General features: G+C 54.2%; 5 protein-coding genes across 5 annotated transcripts; 3 read left to right on the forward strand and 2 right to left on the reverse strand.

The window, feature by feature from the left end:
* Positions 1–4,286: 4,286 nt before the first annotated feature.
* Positions 4,287–6,263, forward strand: LY79DRAFT_509884 (HSF-type DNA-binding protein; the record flags this gene model as incomplete). Its single annotated transcript, XM_060554100.1, has 5 exons — positions 4,287–4,624; positions 4,679–4,777; positions 4,830–4,897; positions 4,954–5,373; positions 5,431–6,263. 5 exons carry the CDS (start codon positions 4,287–4,289, stop codon positions 6,261–6,263), a joined length of 1,758 nt encoding a protein of 585 aa, XP_060417013.1.
* A 1,017-nt stretch (positions 6,264–7,280) lies between these two features.
* Positions 7,281–8,108, reverse strand: LY79DRAFT_577573 (uncharacterized protein; the record flags this gene model as incomplete). Its single annotated transcript, XM_060559888.1, has 1 exon — positions 7,281–8,108. The coding sequence occupies one exon, from the start codon at positions 8,106–8,108 to the stop codon at positions 7,281–7,283; it is 828 nt and encodes a 275-aa protein (XP_060417014.1).
* A 369-nt stretch (positions 8,109–8,477) lies between these two features.
* Positions 8,478–9,012, reverse strand: LY79DRAFT_79107 (uncharacterized protein). Its single transcript, XM_060565129.1, has one exon. It carries the CDS (start codon positions 8,825–8,827, stop codon positions 8,549–8,551), a length of 279 nt encoding a protein of 92 aa, XP_060417015.1. The 5' UTR covers positions 8,828–9,012; the 3' UTR covers positions 8,478–8,548.
* Positions 9,013–13,256: 4,244 nt separating this feature from the next.
* Positions 13,257–13,637, forward strand: LY79DRAFT_667580 (uncharacterized protein; the record flags this gene model as incomplete). The annotated part of the gene is made up of 2 exons (XM_060563398.1): positions 13,257–13,291; positions 13,361–13,637. The coding sequence occupies 2 exons, from the start codon at positions 13,257–13,259 to the stop codon at positions 13,635–13,637; spliced, it is 312 nt and encodes a 103-aa protein (XP_060417016.1).
* Positions 13,638–14,728: 1,091 nt separating this feature from the next.
* On the forward strand, positions 14,729–16,794 carry LY79DRAFT_545412 (methyltransferase domain-containing protein). The gene is made up of 11 exons (XM_060557174.1): positions 14,729–15,015; positions 15,078–15,116; positions 15,173–15,263; positions 15,325–15,347; positions 15,403–15,421; positions 15,475–15,597; positions 15,648–15,670; positions 15,730–15,767; positions 15,825–15,962; positions 16,042–16,461; positions 16,514–16,794. The coding sequence occupies exons 1-11, from the start codon at positions 14,866–14,868 to the stop codon at positions 16,575–16,577; spliced, it is 1,128 nt and encodes a 375-aa protein (XP_060417017.1). The 5' UTR covers positions 14,729–14,865; the 3' UTR covers positions 16,578–16,794.
* Positions 16,795–16,873: the final 79 nt, after the last annotated feature.

The raw sequence follows: 16,873 nt of genomic DNA on the forward strand, positions 1-16,873 counted from the left end.
GAGGCTCTTGGAAACGACGAGACTTCTTGTCTGAACCGGCACTCCTGTGTCGGGTGTTAAAGCTTCTCATCTATTGCGACCAGCATGGTATCTCACACTTGCGATTAGTAGCAGCCAGCCAGGGCTTGCAAAGTGCGACCGCCGATCCCAGCTCGTTCAAGCAAGTGGCAAGTCATTTGTCCGGGGGGGTGGGGGGGTTCCACGCCTTGGCACGTCAACGGAAACTCCTTCAAAGCAGCTCCGAGAGTGGTTCGAGAAGACTCTGCGAGATGGGCGTGGATTTCGGTACATGGCCCAGGCGCCGGCTGATCCTGTGCTTCCCCAAGCTTCTTTGACTCATCGTGGGCGTGACTCTTGCGTGTATAGTGGCGTAGACTGGTCATTGCGCACGGTATCAATGAGCTAGTCGTCAGCTGCGCGTAGTGGGTATTGGCGCGGAGAAGCGAAGCCGTTGAAATAGGAAGGCACCGTCTGGCCGGTTCGACTGTTACACGATTCCTGGTTAAGAGTCTCTTTGAAGGGTCAGAAAGCAGCCCATCATTGGCTCGCAGCAGAGGCTCTTATCATGCCATAGTAAGACCAAGGTAACCAATCCAAAGCTCCTGGGCTCCTAAGGCCTAACGCCCCTCCATGTCTGTTTAATGAGGAGATTGTCTCCGAATGCCACATGCCGAACTGTTCTCAGGAGGAGCACAGGCCACAGACCTGTAGCGAAGCCAGGTATCGTACAAGTCAGCTGGCTAGTCGACTTCCAGAATGGTAGTTCAGAACCGTGGAGGTAAGGGTCAGACTGACATGGTTGCGTGATTGAGTGGTTGTTTCTGATGGTGTTGTTGGTTGACAATAAAAGGAGTTGTCCATCTCATTTAGGCCTTCCAACCCCCGGTACGGACTTCGGTACAGCAGGCTAGAAGCAAATGGAGGGGCATCCGTAGGTAGGATTGTCTGGCAGCTCCGAGCATCTCAATGGAAGGAAGACGGCGTTAAGGGGAGGGGTGTGTTTGCGTGCATATATCCGTTCCCACGTACCCACACACCCTTCCTAGGCGCGGCCGCATTTGGGACTATGGCAACTGGGGTTGGTCCGACAGGTAATCGATGTCGCAGATGGCCATCATGTCGTTTGGTGAACCGATTGGGGAAGTAATGTCGAGCTGCATGGCTGAGACAATGGGTCAGATTGGGCAGCGTGTGCGCGCGATGGGAGAAGAAAGTACCAAAACGTATTCAAGAATGGATCGAGTGGTAAAGTCAGGGATACTGAAAGAAAAGGTGGACATGATGTGCAACCGGCATCGTCGCGTGTCAAAGAGTAAAAGTCAGGAACAGATATATCTACTGCTTGGACAGTGTCATGAAGGTGCATGTATCTGACCAAGATTTTTTGTAAAATTGAGCTAGAGGGAAGGGAGAAAACAAAAAAAGGAGGAGGAGGACAGCGACGAAGAAGGAAGGGGTTCCACATGGAGGAGCAGAAGGGATGGGCAGGTGCCAGGCTGGCACTGGGGACAAGGAGCAGGAAGGTGAAGCCCGGAATAAAAGAGCCGCCAGGGGTACTTGCTCAACATGGAAACCACGACGATGTAGGCAAGCACGATGTATGCAGAGTACCTACCTGGCATGTGTAAGAGGCATCACAGAATAGGCAGGTAGGTAATGTAATGCAATGTAATGTAATGTAGAGGCATCTGTGAGCTGCCTATCTACCTTGGGTACGTTATGATAATGCTACTAGTGGATCGCACTGCTCAAACATGGTCGAGCCGAAGTGCGATCCAGCCCGATGGTCTTAGGGTTGGTTCCTCGTGGGCGGGCGTTCCAAGCACCGGGCCGTGTCTTGTCTGTTTGTCTACGGATACTCGGTAAGGATACTGACACCCAGTCCCGCGGGGCGTCTTCATTCTACCTACGGACGGAGTCATAGCGATCCAAGTATAATATGTAAGGTACACATGGCTAGGTATGCGGGCAGGGCTGATGATGATGAATTGCGGCAGTGCGGCAGTAACCTAATGGGGAGCATCGTGATGGTAGGCGAAAGGTTTCCTATCAATAAGAACATATCAAGGGGAGAGGGATTACAAGGGGAAAACAGAGGCGGCGGGGTACACCACCCGCAGCCATCATATACCCACCCACCCCATCCACAGTTGAATGGCATATGAGTCGAGCTCTTGCTGTGGATCTGTATGCTAACAATACGGAGAAATAGCTGGTGGCTCTTGACAGCTCTCGGATGATTTTTGTTCTTGGGGGGGTTTTTTTTCTTGCTCCCCCCTGTCTAGTCGTGCTAGGTAGTAGGTAGGAGAGTTTTGTCTGTTCTCTGTTTACGACCCGGGCCATGATTGGTGAGTCGATGGGCCACGAATTGACGTTCGAAGCATTTCATCTCATCTCGACGACGTCGTCTTTCCACGCCTCAGTCTACGTGGCTACCTACGAATACAACCACACGCATACGCACACCCATGGAAGCTCAATCGTGATACAGACAGAAGAGGGATTCCGTACAAGCAAAGTCAAGTCTGTGGGCCCTCTGTACACCACCCAACACAGTATCCGTAGACATCTCTTGTTTCGCGTCTCCCTCCACCCGCCTCGTTTACCTTATCAAGCCCGGCCTGTGCGAGAGTTATTCCCGACCTTGATTGCTCTTCAGCTCCCTCCCTCTTTCCCCTACACGTAAAATAAGACGGAATAAAGGAAGAGAGAGAGAGGAACAGGGGTGAGAGAAGAGAAAAAGAAAACAAAACAAAAGAGAAATACAAAAACCACGGCAAAGCAAAACAGGCCTGTCCATGCAAAGAGGCCCTCGCACGTACCACACTCTCCCACACGCCCCCTCCCTCAATCCAATCAGTAAGCTTCAATCATCGACCACACTTTCCCCAACCTGAACATTCTGAACATCCTCACTTGGTGCATTTGGTGGGACAGGCGCCACACCTCCCTCTCCTTCTCTCCCACCTCGGGCCATTGATGGTACAGGTACGTGTGGACAGGATCCCTTTTTTTCTCACTCTATCCTTACCTTCTCCTTTTTTTACCCTTTTTTCTTCTTTCCCTCTCTTCCGGTCCCACGTATGTAATAGTATCTCTCGTTGCACACTCTACACGGTGCTGTCCTGCACCTCGGCCACGTTCCTCCACTACGAAGCTCTCTCTCTCTCTCCCTCTCCCACTTTTACTCGCCCTCTCCCTCTTTTACTCGCCCTCTACTCGCCCTGTTTCTTTCTCTCACGTATCCGCTGCACAAAGTCTGCACTAATTGCCTGACTCCCCGACCAATTGGCTACACACCTGTGCGGTTTGATGTCACTGACGCTGTTGTTGTACCTGGCAACAGAAAACTACCGGCTGACGATCAGAAGCTGAATCGGATTGAACACTGCCACTCATTATCCTATCTGCCCCCTTCTCCTCTCAGATCCCGCCGACTATCGATCGGCTCGAGCCACTTTAAACCTTCGCCGGTAGCCACCCCCCCCCGTCCCTGTCCTCCCCCATTCGTCATATTTCCGCCCGCCTTAACCTTCTATGGCCCTTCTTCTTCTTTTCGAACTCTAGAATTTCAACCCTTCCAACTCACTTGCATCCACTTTCGCTCTCTCCCCTCCCTCCCGCTTCTGAAAGCGCCGCCACCACCTCTTTATTAGGCCGACGACACACCTCGGACCTGTCCACTCGACCAAGACGAATTCCACCAAGACGAATTCCACCAAGACGAATTCCACCAAGACGAATTCCACCTTGACTGGTCCCTTACCACTTGGCACTCAATCGGAAGCTGCAAGCCTGTCAGTAACTGGAACAAAGACCTTACCCATCCACCCTTTGCCTGGCGAATCCCCTCGACGCCTGGACGTCCCAAATTCCAACCCCCCCTTCACCCGCTCGCGCCTGTCTCCTTCAATCAGCCGTCGCCGTTGCTTCTCCTTCATCCAGCGGTAAACCACCCTCGCACGCTACGTCTGCATCACCGTACTTGTTCGGTGTCGCCCTGGGCCAAGCCGTCGCTGCCTTCTCCCACCTTCCCGGCAAACCCTTTACCCTCGCTCGACGGCCGAACCCACTCGCCGCACCGCTATCATTCTGCAAAGTCATGAGGTGAGACAAATCCCTCGGCCCTTTGCCCTAAAACCTCTGCTGCCACGCCTTCTGGTTGCCCTGGCCGCCCTAACTCACTCCTCTGCCTTCCCTGCTTGTTTCCAACCCGCATTCCCCTTCCCGAGTCCTTGCGCCCGTGTCTCGAGAGCTAACCCGGGCTTTGGCACCGTGTAGAGGTGATGGCCACAGTGACTGAGAGTCCGCAGAGAGTTCCTCTGCCTGCCGACGGCCATGCCGATCTGACATCGAACCGTATCGTACCCATCCCGACCCCGACCATCCAAATGTCCGCTCCATCTCCCGGCGACCCTATGGAGATCACCTCCCCCAAAGCCAGTAGCACTTCGCCCTCGGGCAAAACCAACAATACAGACGCCAACGGCGCCTCCAAGCAAGCTTCGCCCACCGATCACTCTTCCCACAGCTCCGTCACCATGCCTGCCGCCCCCGCTGCCGCTGCCGCCGCTGTTCATCAGCCCAAGATTGTGCAGACGGCCTTCATACACAAGCTCTACAGGTACGCTGCAGCGCAGCCAATTACCTGCGACGACGGATAGCTAACTCGGCGCAGCATGCTCGAGGATCCCAGCATCCAGCATCTGATATCTTGGTCGGCCAGTGCTGAGAGCTTCGTCATGTCTCCGTCGGCCGATTTCTCAAAGGTTCTCGCGTACGTGGAAATCGATAGTCTATCGCGTTGGTCGCCCGCTAACCGCCAGCAGACAATACTTCAAGCATACCAACATCTCTTCCTTCGTCCGACAGCTGAACATGTACGGCTTTCACAAAGGTTGGATCCATGTCTGTGCCCGGTCACCTCCGCCAGTAGCTAACCGAGGGTGACAGTAAGCGACGTGTTCCACACCACGAGTCCCGAGACCGCGCTGTGGGAGTTCAAACACGGAAATGGCAACTTCAAGAGAGGCGACCTAGTTGGGCTCCGCGAAATCAAACGCCGCGCATCCCGTCACGCTCTCGTTCACCGGGAATACCCAAATACCAAGCCGAGCCCGTCACAGCCTGGAACACCCGCCGAGCCAATGCCGCCCCCTAACGATGGCTCGGATCCGCGCATGTCTGGAATCGAACACACTCTGTACGACCTTAGCATGCGACTGCAGAGGAGCGAAGAGAACGCCCACTACATGCACATCAAGCAACAGGCCGTCATGGAAACCATGTCGCGGCTCCTTCAGTTCAACCAGGAGCTGTCAAGAACGGTTCTCAACTTGATCCCGAGTCCCGACCATCCGGTGCATCGAGATGGTGAGTTTCAACCGGGCCCCGCCAAAGCAGCTTGGAGGCTAACAGGCATGGAATCAGTCCTGAACTTGCAGGGGGAGATGGCAAGACAGGCAGACATGCTCCGAACTATTGACGACCCCCAGGAATCTCCGTTTGCGAACAGCCGTGCGTACTTTTCGAATGTGGAGAACGCACCCGTTTCGCCGCGGCAGTTACCCCAGGACGATCCGAGGCGAAATGCGAACCTTGCAGTCCCTCAGCCCAGGGGACAGAATTTCTACCGGCCGCCCGTACCCTCGAATCTTTCCGTCAGCACCCGGCGGCCATATGGCTCAATTGGAGGTGGCTCGGCAGCGCCACAGGCTTCGTCTCCCTTACGGGCGGCGCCGCCTCCACCGCCCCCTGGACCGCATCCCTTGGCCCAAGTTGAGGCACCTCCCGGAAGTCTTGCGAGACGTCATACATCTGCCGATATTCGTGCACACGGCTGGCAGCCGAGCGCCCCGCCACCTTTTGCTTCGGGGCCTCCGTCTGGGCCACCCTCGGGACCATGGCCCTCTTCGCCTAGTCGGCTTCCACCGGAAGATCAGCGTCTCAGGGAGTCCCTCTCCACTTATTCTTTGCAAAACGCATCCCACCCGCGGTCCATGTCGAGACCTACGACGCCGCCAGGTGTGCCCTACTCAAACGGCGGCGGCGGTGTTGGTGGCGGCGCGGACGCCTTTGGGAATTGGTCGTGGAACTCTGCGAACCGGGACAATAAGAACCTGGCCATCAGAGACGGCTCCGGGCCGCCAACCCGCCGTGGCAGCATGGCGCATATCCTCAACCCAACAGACACGGCCGAGCGGGACGATGAAGACGAGGATCCCCGAGGCGACGACGACCGGAAGCGCAAGCGGATGCAGTGAGCAAGATGCCTGCCTCGGTAACGGTTGCAGGCTGCGGCCCAACATATATGGCACACACCGTAAAGGGTGTGCCCGTACATTTCTGTGAAAAATATCCAATGATTATTGTAATCGTTTTCTTGTATAGAAGAGGGACGGAAGAGCTGGCCTCGGGCAGACACATGGTTTGCACACTCGCCTCTTGGCGACCAAAGAGCAAGAGCGAGACCGAAACATACACAAGCTGACGGTCACTACATAATGCGACCATCTCACTGGTCGATCCCTCACCCTACGCTGGACGGGCCATCTGGATTTCTTACCAAAAGTTCAATATCCTTTGCCGGTTTTATGCATCATCTCATGGGATTGACGGCCGGCTCGCGTGAAGCAGAACATGCGAGACGACAATCAGTCCTTAGTAATTCAGCGTCTTCACGACGATTCAAACACCGAAAGTAGAACGGGCTGAGGATTTCGTCTCACACTTTTCCCCATCTCGGGTTGAGACTGTATGTTGTGGTCGGAGCTCAGGCAAAGGGATACCCAACGGACAAACGGCGGCTGGGCTTGTCAGGACTCGTTGTAATGGTGTCCGTCCGTGCGCACGTGGGGGGGGCGGGAGGGTGTATTTGCGAGAATTGCATTTTGGATGCGAGAGGAATGGTGTTGTTTGGAGCATGTTCCTATCTAACTGGTCTATGGTGCTCGGCTGCGAGCAGCAGACATGTGTGGCTTGCAAATGGCCTGATGGCAGACGCTTGGCGAGCCTTAGCCGGACCTAGCGTGAAGGGTTAATATGAAAAGTATTGTCACGCCAAACCATATTTGACAACGCAATGTTTCCCGCCATAGTCTGTGAGCCTCTCAAAGGATGCGGATAACGTTCTTGGTGAGATGAGGTCCCAGTCGGTCGGGTCGAGGGAGACGCCTCAAATGTCGATCTACGCCCAATCCGCTCTCGAGTCCTGCGCACCCACGATGCGCCGTCTTTAGGTCTCCGCCGAGATGAAGGGGGGGAGGAGCGGGGGTAATCCATTAGTCATCTTCTTTCGTTCCATCCGCCGCAGCCTTAGCCGCAGCCTTGTTCTGCTTGTTCCTGTTTTTCTTCCGTCTCTTCTTGGAGGTCTCGCCCGTCGCGGGCCGGTTGTCGGGTCCGGCGGGGCCAACGGGCGCAGCAGCAGCAACAGCAGTAGCAGCAGCGTCCTTGGCCGAAGCGGCAGAGCTGCTCTCCTCCCCGTTTTCCGTTTCGGCGGTCTCGCGCATCGCGACGTCTGCCCTTTCGTCCTCTGCCGCATTGTTTTCGGGTTCGGGTGCGGGCACGGTCGTGGTCGTCGGAGATGGCTCCGCCTCGGGAGTCTCCTGCCGGACCCGCCTCTTCTTGCTCCGTCCCAGGCCGCTGCGCCCTTCTTCTTCCTCGCTCTCGTCGTCTTGGAGCCTGCGCTTGGCGAGTGCGGCGGCGGCGGCCTTGGAGTCGTCGGCGCGGCCCCGCTTGCCGCCCAGCAGGCGGCGGCTCAGGTCGCGGGTGGCGGCCGAGGCGGCGTTTTCGGACTTGGGGGCGGCGTAGCCCAGCCCCGCGTTGGGGTTCTCGAGGCGGATGTCGTCGTCTCGGGGTCCCCGGGGGGTTACGGCGGGGCCGCGGGAGTCGGAGGACGGGTCGGGCTTCGCGAGGGAGGAGAAGGTGCCGTTCGCCGCGACGGCGGAGGAGGAAGGGGGGACGGACGCCGGCCGCGCGAGGGAGGGGTACTTTGCGCGCATCGAGGCGAGGAAGGTCGCCTGCTTGGCGGAGGCGAGGGAGATGCGGTTGTAGATGGCATTGAAGTCGGCCGAGGCGGGGAGCCTGGGGGCCTCGGGGGCGGGCGCCATTGTTTTGCGTGGGCTTCCTGGCGGGCGGCGGACGAGTCGGTTCGGGGGGGCGTGGGTTTGGTTGTTTGCGCGAAAGGCGTGACGCTTGTGTGTGCGCGTGCGTGTGTGTATGTGTGTGGTCGTGGAGCCTTTGCGACACTGCGGTTGTGTTTTGGGATCGACAGGATTCCTTTTCTTCTGCCTTTCCTTTTTTTTTTTTCTTCTTTTCTTTACGTAGAATGCGGATGGGAGCTCCAAAAAATATTGACCTTATCGAGCCTGCTGCCCACCTGTGGTCGTTCTGTCTCCTTATCTTAGCGCGGTTCTGCGGTTGCACGCGGGCTGAAGCCGAGGAAAGGGGAAGGATGGAAGCAGGGGACGGGTTTTAGTGCAGTCTTCTCCCGCAGCGGCTTAGTGCGTGCGACCTTCTCCGCATTCAGGCGCGGAAGGATCGACACTCCCTACCTAGGTATTCCGCTCCGTGTGTGGGTTTCCTTTCGGCCCCGCTTCAGGGCCGGGCCGAGGACGGAGGGGGGTCTCGGACGAGAAAGGTGCTTGAGAAGAGCTCGCGGGGGAGTGAGTAGAGGTTTTTGTTCTTGATGTGATGGGGGGGTGCTTTGAGATGTGCTTTTGCTGTAGAATTGCTCAAGGTCTTGGGGTTTAGAAGGGGTGCGTGCGACAAGGTTGGGCAGTAAACTGGTGACGAGACAAACCAAGCCTTTTGGCTTTTCTCTTGTCATTTCTTCCCCCGATGCGACAGGACCGTCTTTTCGTTCTGAGCGCAGTGTCAGGGACAAAAGGCCTTGTTCGACACGGTAGGATCATGGTGTTTGAGATAATGCAGTGTGCGCCTCTATGGACTACGACAACATGGGCCCAATCGGAAAAGCACAAAAACGGTGCAAAAATGAGTGGCCGATAGGGGTTTCGAACCGCAACCCTCCAGATTTTGACCTCAAGAACTTCCGCTTCGGTGGTCAAGTCCGACTAGCACACCAACGTTTGTTGCTCACCACACATAGACAAAACAAAACAGTCCCGTAGAAGGATCAGAATAGAATATCCAAGTGGGAATCGACAAAAAGAAGAAGGGAAGAAGAAAAAAGTAGGGTTAAAATGGCAAAATGGTAAACTATTGCAATATATCGCGCTGCCAGGGAAGTCAGGCTACAGTCTGTAAATGGTATTTGCTTCCATACAGAAGCAGCCACAATTGAACCACTCGGCCAAGTGTGCTTACTCCTGTACCCCGACAGACAATGCGTATCTTTTGGGTTATGAAGTGTAGGCGTGGCGGGCTGCGTCCTTGGTGTGTGTGCGGCGGCGCGGTTGCCTGGCGACGGTACCGGATGTGAGGTGAAGGTAAAGTCTGGCTGGCGGGGGCTATGAATACCTAGAGACGGATCTTGAGGCCGTAACTTGTGGCGGTCTTCGATACCACCTTCTGGCTTCCTTCCTTCGTTCGGCTGGACAGCATATCGTCAGCGTTCAGGGATATTGTTGCTTATGATATGTGAGCTTCTTCAAGCAGATCACGAGATGTGACAGATCAGGCCCAAGTGACGAAACTGTGTAAAAATGAACACCGTCTCCGAGTCTATATGAAGCTAGAACTATATTTGAAAGTCGCAATAGGTCGAATATCTATGAGTCACCACCTTTCAGATACTTTTTGTGTCGCATACTATCGTGCCTAGGTTGTTCTCATGCGTTTTTCAACCTCTGATATAATATTATAAGAGAGACACATATGAATTCAGGGTCGATGTGGCATCCTTGACCGGCGTGAGAGCGCCATCGCGGAAGAAGTTCCAGGGCGGGAAGGTGCCTTTCTCACCAATCCCTGGTTTCTCCTGCGGTTTTCATAGGTTCCACTGACCGAACGATTAAAAACTGAGCTCTTGTTCTCTTTATTGATGGGTTTTGTGGCCACGGTTGTATCCTGTATCTTGAGATGATGATCATAATAGTGCACCAGGGGGCCCTGAGTGATCCACTTACTGTTTGGGTGAACAGTCTTCAAAAAACGTGAACTCATCTGAGAGATGAGTGAAGCCAGAGTTAGGACACCTCACGAAACTCATCACAGTGAATTGATACGCCCTCGGGCATCGCTTGAATTTATCCTTGGCCTAGTGAGAATGAAAACTCATATGCTGCCCTTGTTTTCACATGAGACTGGGGTGAGAATTCGAAGTGGAATTCGACTTGTCCTGCCCCTGGAAGGTTACCTCGCACCCAGAACCAACCCCTCGGTCGGCATGTTACGTCGTATCGGCCAACGCACCGATCGATCTATGAGATCTGGTACCACGATCCACGATTCGATTGGTATCGTCTAGAGGTCCCTCGACGAATCACGAACCTTTCCACCGCTGCGGACCCATCGTGCAACATCGCCTTCATCTCAACACTCATTGCCCCGACGACCCACTAGCCTCCAACACTTATCTTTTGCCATCTTCCTCAAGATCACAGGCACCTGGAACCCCCTGAACACGCACACAATGTCACCAGGTGTGTCATATCTCGATGAACAACGCCTAGATACCTCTATTTGTCTCTCTCTCTCGATCTCCACCATCCCGCGGTCTCGCCAGTTTCAGTCGGCGATGCCCACTTTCACCTGGCCATGGGCCTCAGTCGATGGTCCATCTTGCACGCTCCACCCACGAAGCCGGGTCAGCCTAGGGCCCTCGGCCTCGAACCCTGCCACGAAACACTCGCACAAACTGCAGTTGAATGCCTCGTCGCCGCTGTCGTTAAGGGGCTAAGAAGCGAATTCGCGCTCAACGTATACAGCATGAGAGATGAGGGCGAGAGCAATCTCCACTCGCGCCTCCGGATTCATAAATGATGCCAGAATCACCCTGTGCTCCGAACTCAAACTAGCGGTGACCTCGCCAATGCGAGTGCCAGCCTCTTTCCGTGTCCTGTTCTCTTCCAGAGCGAGATGCACTCGCTAAAGTATTCGACGCAGACTTTCGACAACTTTGTCAACAGCCTGGTCAACCAGGTTCTTGGTATTGAATGCAAGTAATATATCCTCGTCATACGGGCCAAGTCACGAGAACATAAGCTCTTCGGCAGAGTAGATCTGGCGCATCTGCCTCTGCCTTTCTCACAACTGTGGTATGGCAACCTGCGCCGGTCTGTTCGATCTGCTTTCCGAGACGACTAGTGACGAGTTCAATCGATTCCATTTTGAACATCAACAGATTGCAGATGGAAACACTGGTCTGACAGGGTGCGTCGTGCCGGTGCCCATCCTATTCCGGTTAGCTAGCGGAGGGAAAGCAAGGAACAAGGAATCGTGATGTTTGAACACCGACCGCTTGCAACTGGTTACAGGGCATCCCATTGGATGCACATGCCCCTTGTGCACCTGCCACAGGGCGGCACCGCCCGAGACCACCGGGTCTCCCCCATAACGCTCGAAACTCAATTCTGGACCTTTCTTCCGACTACACACCACGACCACCACTAAACGACAAGCCAGCGTTCATGACTAGTACCGCAACGTGATGAATTGCTACCAGAATCCATCCAAATCTCTCGAAATGCAAATAATGCGATGATAAGTTAGTTGGTTGGACGGACAAGAAACGGTATAGATCTGCCCCTACATCTCCCTCCCTAGCTACAGCTCAGAATTGCTCATGATTGGTCAAGCAGCTGCAGACACATTGCGCCGAAAGGGCCATAAGATTCGCCGCCGCTCTCCTCAACCGTTGTACTAGCCACATGTCAGGCGTCAAAAAAAGCCTCAAGAAGGACAGCGGGCTCGGTGTGCCCCGGACGTGGCCGACCCCTGAACCTTTCCAACGGCTAGGACATACATGCATGGCATGACACAAGACCTCGGTCAGGGTACGCCAGCCGGGTGCCCCCATCACCATCGACCTACCGACGACAACCAGTCAGGTCTCCTGTCACGTAGAGCTCATAATGTAGCACCGAGGAACGAGCGATGGACTGGGGTGCAGCGGAGGCCATTCTGGTCGGCCGATGCATCTCTCAGGGTATTGGAGCCGGGGTTGCCTCAGTGATGTTGCCAGCTCGACGACCCAAGCTAAGGATGCTCGCAACATATCAAATCAGAAGACGGGGAAAAAAGAACCCCAGCCTAACTGTGGCTGGGCGCCTTTCCAATCTGCCCTCATGCAGGCGGCCACCAAACCAGACAGGGGCACACTAGCCACACCTCGCAGGACGACTTTTCACCCTCCTTGTCAGCGTTCCGGGCACCAGCCACAAGTCATCCCGTGGATACTGTACAGTCTCTCTGCGACTCTCCTGGATTCAATCCGAGAAAAGACCTCACTCTGCAGACGACTGGCATGCGGGCTGCCTCGTTGACCGCTCATGCAACGTTCTAGCGCCTCGGCGGCCTCTAAGAAGCAGGTGCGATGGCCTTGAGAGATATTCTTCCGACATGCTTGTGGCTGGTGCTATGCATATCAGACGGAACCCGGCCAGTCTCATCACGCTGCTGGGACTTATGTCTCCCAGTGAACACGTACGAGCGTCCATTAAAGGAAGGTGTGGAAGAGGCACAGAAGCATTGGAAGACTTCGCCGGGAAATGAGAGGACCGCCTTGGGCGTTGCCCCGGCGGGTACAGTGCCGTGAGTGGTTTAGATGAGCCCTCCCCTTGACTTGCCACAAACCGGGTCCTTGGGTCGTTGTATGAAGTCTCGCGGGCCGTAGCCTTGTGAGCAGGCCCATTTGAAGACGTGATGACCAGGGGAGGGGCGATGTGACAAATTGCTGTTCATCTCTCGTCTCGAGAGCAGACCACCGGCCGGCCGCGGAACAGCGGGCAGAGCCAAGTCGGAGTGCGAACGACTGGCGGCCCAGAAATGTTATCTTGAACGTCTTATCCCAGAAACGTTCGATCTAGACCCTTCCTGGCGCGTTCTCCGCAGTCTCAGAGATACCTCTCGTGCCGATTGTTGCTTTCCCTTGTACTGACCGCCATCCTCAACCCCCTCAGCCGCAGGTATGTACGAGCGGGAGAACAGCAGGACGTCAGGGGCGTCGTTTATAAGACACCCAGACTTACAATGTCAGATTCTCAATACTGCCCATATTGCCAACTTCATTACCACGCCAGCATGGCTAATACGTTGCACTGAGACACCTACTGATCAGTCAACAGCACTTGACAATGTCGTCCTCTGGTGACAAACTCGAGGAGCAAGAGTAAGTTTCCTGCCCCTTGGCTGTACCATAAGATGGTGCCGGATGCTGGCTTTTACTAAACACTAACAGGAGCCCCGACTCTCGTCGACCCAACCCTCTTGACGCCTACATCCCTCTCCAGTCTCAGCTCGTCTGTTTCCAGCAGGAACACCCGAGAGACGGCAACGCGCTCGTACCTCTGTCCAACCGTCCACGGGGCGTGAGGTCGTCCATCGAGTACCATACGGCCCGCGCTGCCCACGCCATCGAGTCGTTTCAGCAAAGGTTCGCGGGCAAGCCAATCTCTGGCCCACAGATACCCGCCGCCGGGGAACCCAAGCCTCCCCTGAAGACCGAAAGACATTGAAGAGTAGATAAAGAATTGTCCATGCTTGGGCTACAGACGTCGACTCGTTGCAGAAGCATACGACACGCGATGAAAAATGTATGTGAAGGACTGTAGGATAAAGGGCATTACATAGCGAACCCTTCCACGCCGAGTAGAATCGTCATGATGACGGTCCTTGCGGTGGCAGAATCTGGCACACATAGTCGCTCGGCCATAGAACAACTCAACTTCTTTGCACTTGGAATCGTCATCAGATAATCACTCACTCGATCTTATATCTAACTGTTTGCACATTAACAAAGTTCCAGTACTTTGCGCAAGAATTGCAGCCGTGATGACCCCATTGGACCCTTGGAACCCCACAGATCACCAACTCAACTGGGTTAAAGCGCAAGGCTGGGTTTCGCGGCCGCAGCGCTTTTCCATGTAGGATACCGTGACAACCGCCAAGCATGGCACCAGACATCTAACGCATAATCGCTGGTTCCAAAGACCATCACCTAACCGGAATGGTCTCCAAAGAAGTTGAGCCTGCATATGTGGAAACGAGACCACGGGCATGGGTTTACCCAATTGAGCTGTGAACGAAGTATGTAAGGAACCAGCAAGCGGGGTTACCAGCGCCTGCAAGCTTGGGTATGATGATAAGCAGGCATCTGGGCACAACAACTGCGCAACGAGTGTTTAAGTGCCGCTTCCCCTCATTCGGATTCCTTGTCTCTGCTCAGGTGTCGCCTGGCGAAGTGGGAATTGGCCACGTAGGCACCATGGCAGAGAACATGGCGCATTACAGGACTGGCGTACGATTCTGCCACGGCGGAGAGGTGAAGATGGTGCCTCGTCTGTACTAGTAGGCGCTAGGGTGAGTGGAGTTGCGTGGAGGAAACATTGAAGTATCCACGGACCACGGTAGGCATGTGGATTCGCAGTTTATCAAAATCCATGTGCGCCCGGAACGTCCAAAGAACGGCCCCGGTCAACTTGCATATGCAAGCGAGGTGATAAACGCGGATCGGCCAATCACAGCATGGCCGCCCGCAGCTCCTTGCTCCAACAAACAAGCAGAAACACGCGGGCGAGAAGACATGAAGACATGGGTCAACGTAACGAGGAATCTTCCTGTTTTGGAAGGACCTCGGAAAACACGCGTTAAAAAGGACGGGCTTCCCCTCATCTGGGGGTTCTCGTCGAAAATCCCGATAACTCTCTCTTTTATCAAGGCAATTGCAGACAACAACTCGCCAAGATGGCCACCCAGACGCAACGACCAGAGGGAGAGGTATTGCCTGCTAACCAGACGCAGCAGCCAGAGGGAGAGGTATTGCCTACCGACCAGACGCAGCAGCCTGAGGGAGAGGCATTGCCTGCCGACGAGACGCAGCAACCAGAGGAAGAGGTATTGCTTATATGCACTCATGGCGTACCACGCTGGTGATCTCAAGCTGACTTCTGCAATAGGATCCTTGGAACGATGATGGTGTTTCCGTCGGCGACTCCGTGAGTTACTTACAGCTCCACGCCGGCTAGCACACCATGAGGCTGACAGGTCCAAGTCGGAAGACGGGTCATTGGCTTCTCTTAGATCCAGTATCATTGATTACCGCCGAGAGAACGGACGGACGTATCACCGGCTCAAAGAAGGAAGTAAGTGAAATGTTGAGTTGGCGCGAGGGTCATATGCTAACTAGGTCTCGTCACCTAACAGAATATGTGATGCCAAATGACGAGGTATTGGCTTATAGTTCATTTGAATACGAGACACTTGCTGACACGGTCACTTAAGAGAGAGCAGGATCGGTTGGGTAAGTACTACTGTGCCACTGGCCAATTTTGAACCGAGCTCACAATTCTACAGATTTGGCGCATAACCTTTGGTTGGCGACTTGGGACAACAAGCTTTGCAACTGTCCTAAGGTCAACGGTGCCAAACGAGTTCTGGATGTCGGTACTGGTACAGGCATTTGGGCTATGGAATATGGTAAGCAAGCCATTATGGTGAAATATACGCTGTGATTGACTTGGATGCAGCGGATGAACACCCCGAAGCAACAGTGAGATTAATACACAGTTTTGTCGGTTCCAGAGAACCGAGTGACTGATTTGGCTAAAGGTTATCGGAGTGGACCTGAGTCCAATTCAACCCGGATTGTTAGTAACCACTGAATACTCCAGGGATCGTTTAGCTCACTAACAGAAGTCATGCAGTGTAGCCCCCAATTGCAGCTTTGAAATCGACGATCTTGAGGAAGACTGGACTTGGTCGCGGCCATTTGACTTCATATTCATCAGGTCAATGATCGCAAGTTTCAGCAGCTGGCCGGACATGATTACCAAAGCTTACGAGTGAGTATATTTGATCCAGTACTGCATGCATGTGTCTTTTTTTGTTGGCGTGCTGATTAATCTTTTTATTTATTGGTAGACATCTCGAACCAGGTGGCTACGTCGAACTGCATGATAACAAGTTTCCACTTAAATGCCAAGGCGGCCCAATGCCAGATGACTATGCACCCAATAAGTGGACTAAGCTGCTTGTTGAAGGGTGCAGTAAAGCCGGGCGACCAAGCAATTTGGCTGACAGCTTCAAGCAAATGCTTGAAGATGCAGGTTTTGTTGACGTTGAGGAGCGGAAGGCCATATGGCCTTTCAACCCATGGCCTAAGGACAAAAAGCTCCACCATCTGGGTTTATTGTGTCAGGCTAATGCGTTCATGGGAATTGAGGGTGCATCGATGGCAATCTTCACTCGTGTGCTTGGCTGGACCCCAGAAGAGACGACTGTGTTTTGTGCTGAAGTCAGAAATGAGCACAGAAAGATAGGAGTCCAGGCCTACTATGATGTGTAAGTCAAAACATCATCTACGCGATACGGAGATGGCTAAATAATGGACCAGATACTCGGTATGGGGCCGTAAGCCTGAGAAGGATGCTGAGAATGATGAGGCGGAACAGCCCTGAGAGGGTGCGCTGATGGCGGCCTTGCGCAGGACCATGAAGCTCGTCCAGAAGTTTCTCACGCCAGATGCGTCATCGTTGAGAAGAGGCCAGGTGGATTTACTATTTCGAGTATAAGGCGACTGCATTTCGAGATGCCAAACGTCTATGACAAGTACACAGTATTAGTTTCTGTTATTATTTTCGAATACTTCCCAACGAGGCCTGATGACTTGTTGAAACGAATGCCTTCAGTGACGAACGTAACATATGCTTTTGGACAGGTCGGTACCCTGTTGGGGTAGCAGGCCACCTAGACT

The sequence above is a fragment of the Colletotrichum navitas genome (assembly GCF_030913465.1).
Source record: "Colletotrichum navitas strain CBS 125086 chromosome Unknown LY79scaffold_13, whole genome shotgun sequence".
NCBI lineage: Eukaryota > Fungi > Ascomycota > Sordariomycetes > Glomerellales > Glomerellaceae > Colletotrichum > Colletotrichum navitas.

Coding starts and splice junctions, on each gene's coding strand:
- LY79DRAFT_79107 (XM_060565129.1), bottom strand. CDS start 8,827: ATGACAAGAGAAAAGCCAAAAGGCTTGGTTTGTCTCGTCACCAGTTTA.
- LY79DRAFT_545412 (XM_060557174.1), top strand. CDS start 14,866: ATGGCCACCCAGACGCAACGACCAGAGGGAGAGGTATTGCCTGCTAAC. Junction 15,117..15,172: donor GTGTTTCCGTCGGCGACTCC/GTGAGTTACTTA, acceptor GACAGGTCCAAG/TCGGAAGACGGGTCATTGGC. Junction 15,598..15,647: donor CATTTGGGCTATGGAATATG/GTAAGCAAGCCA, acceptor ACTTGGATGCAG/CGGATGAACACCCCGAAGCA.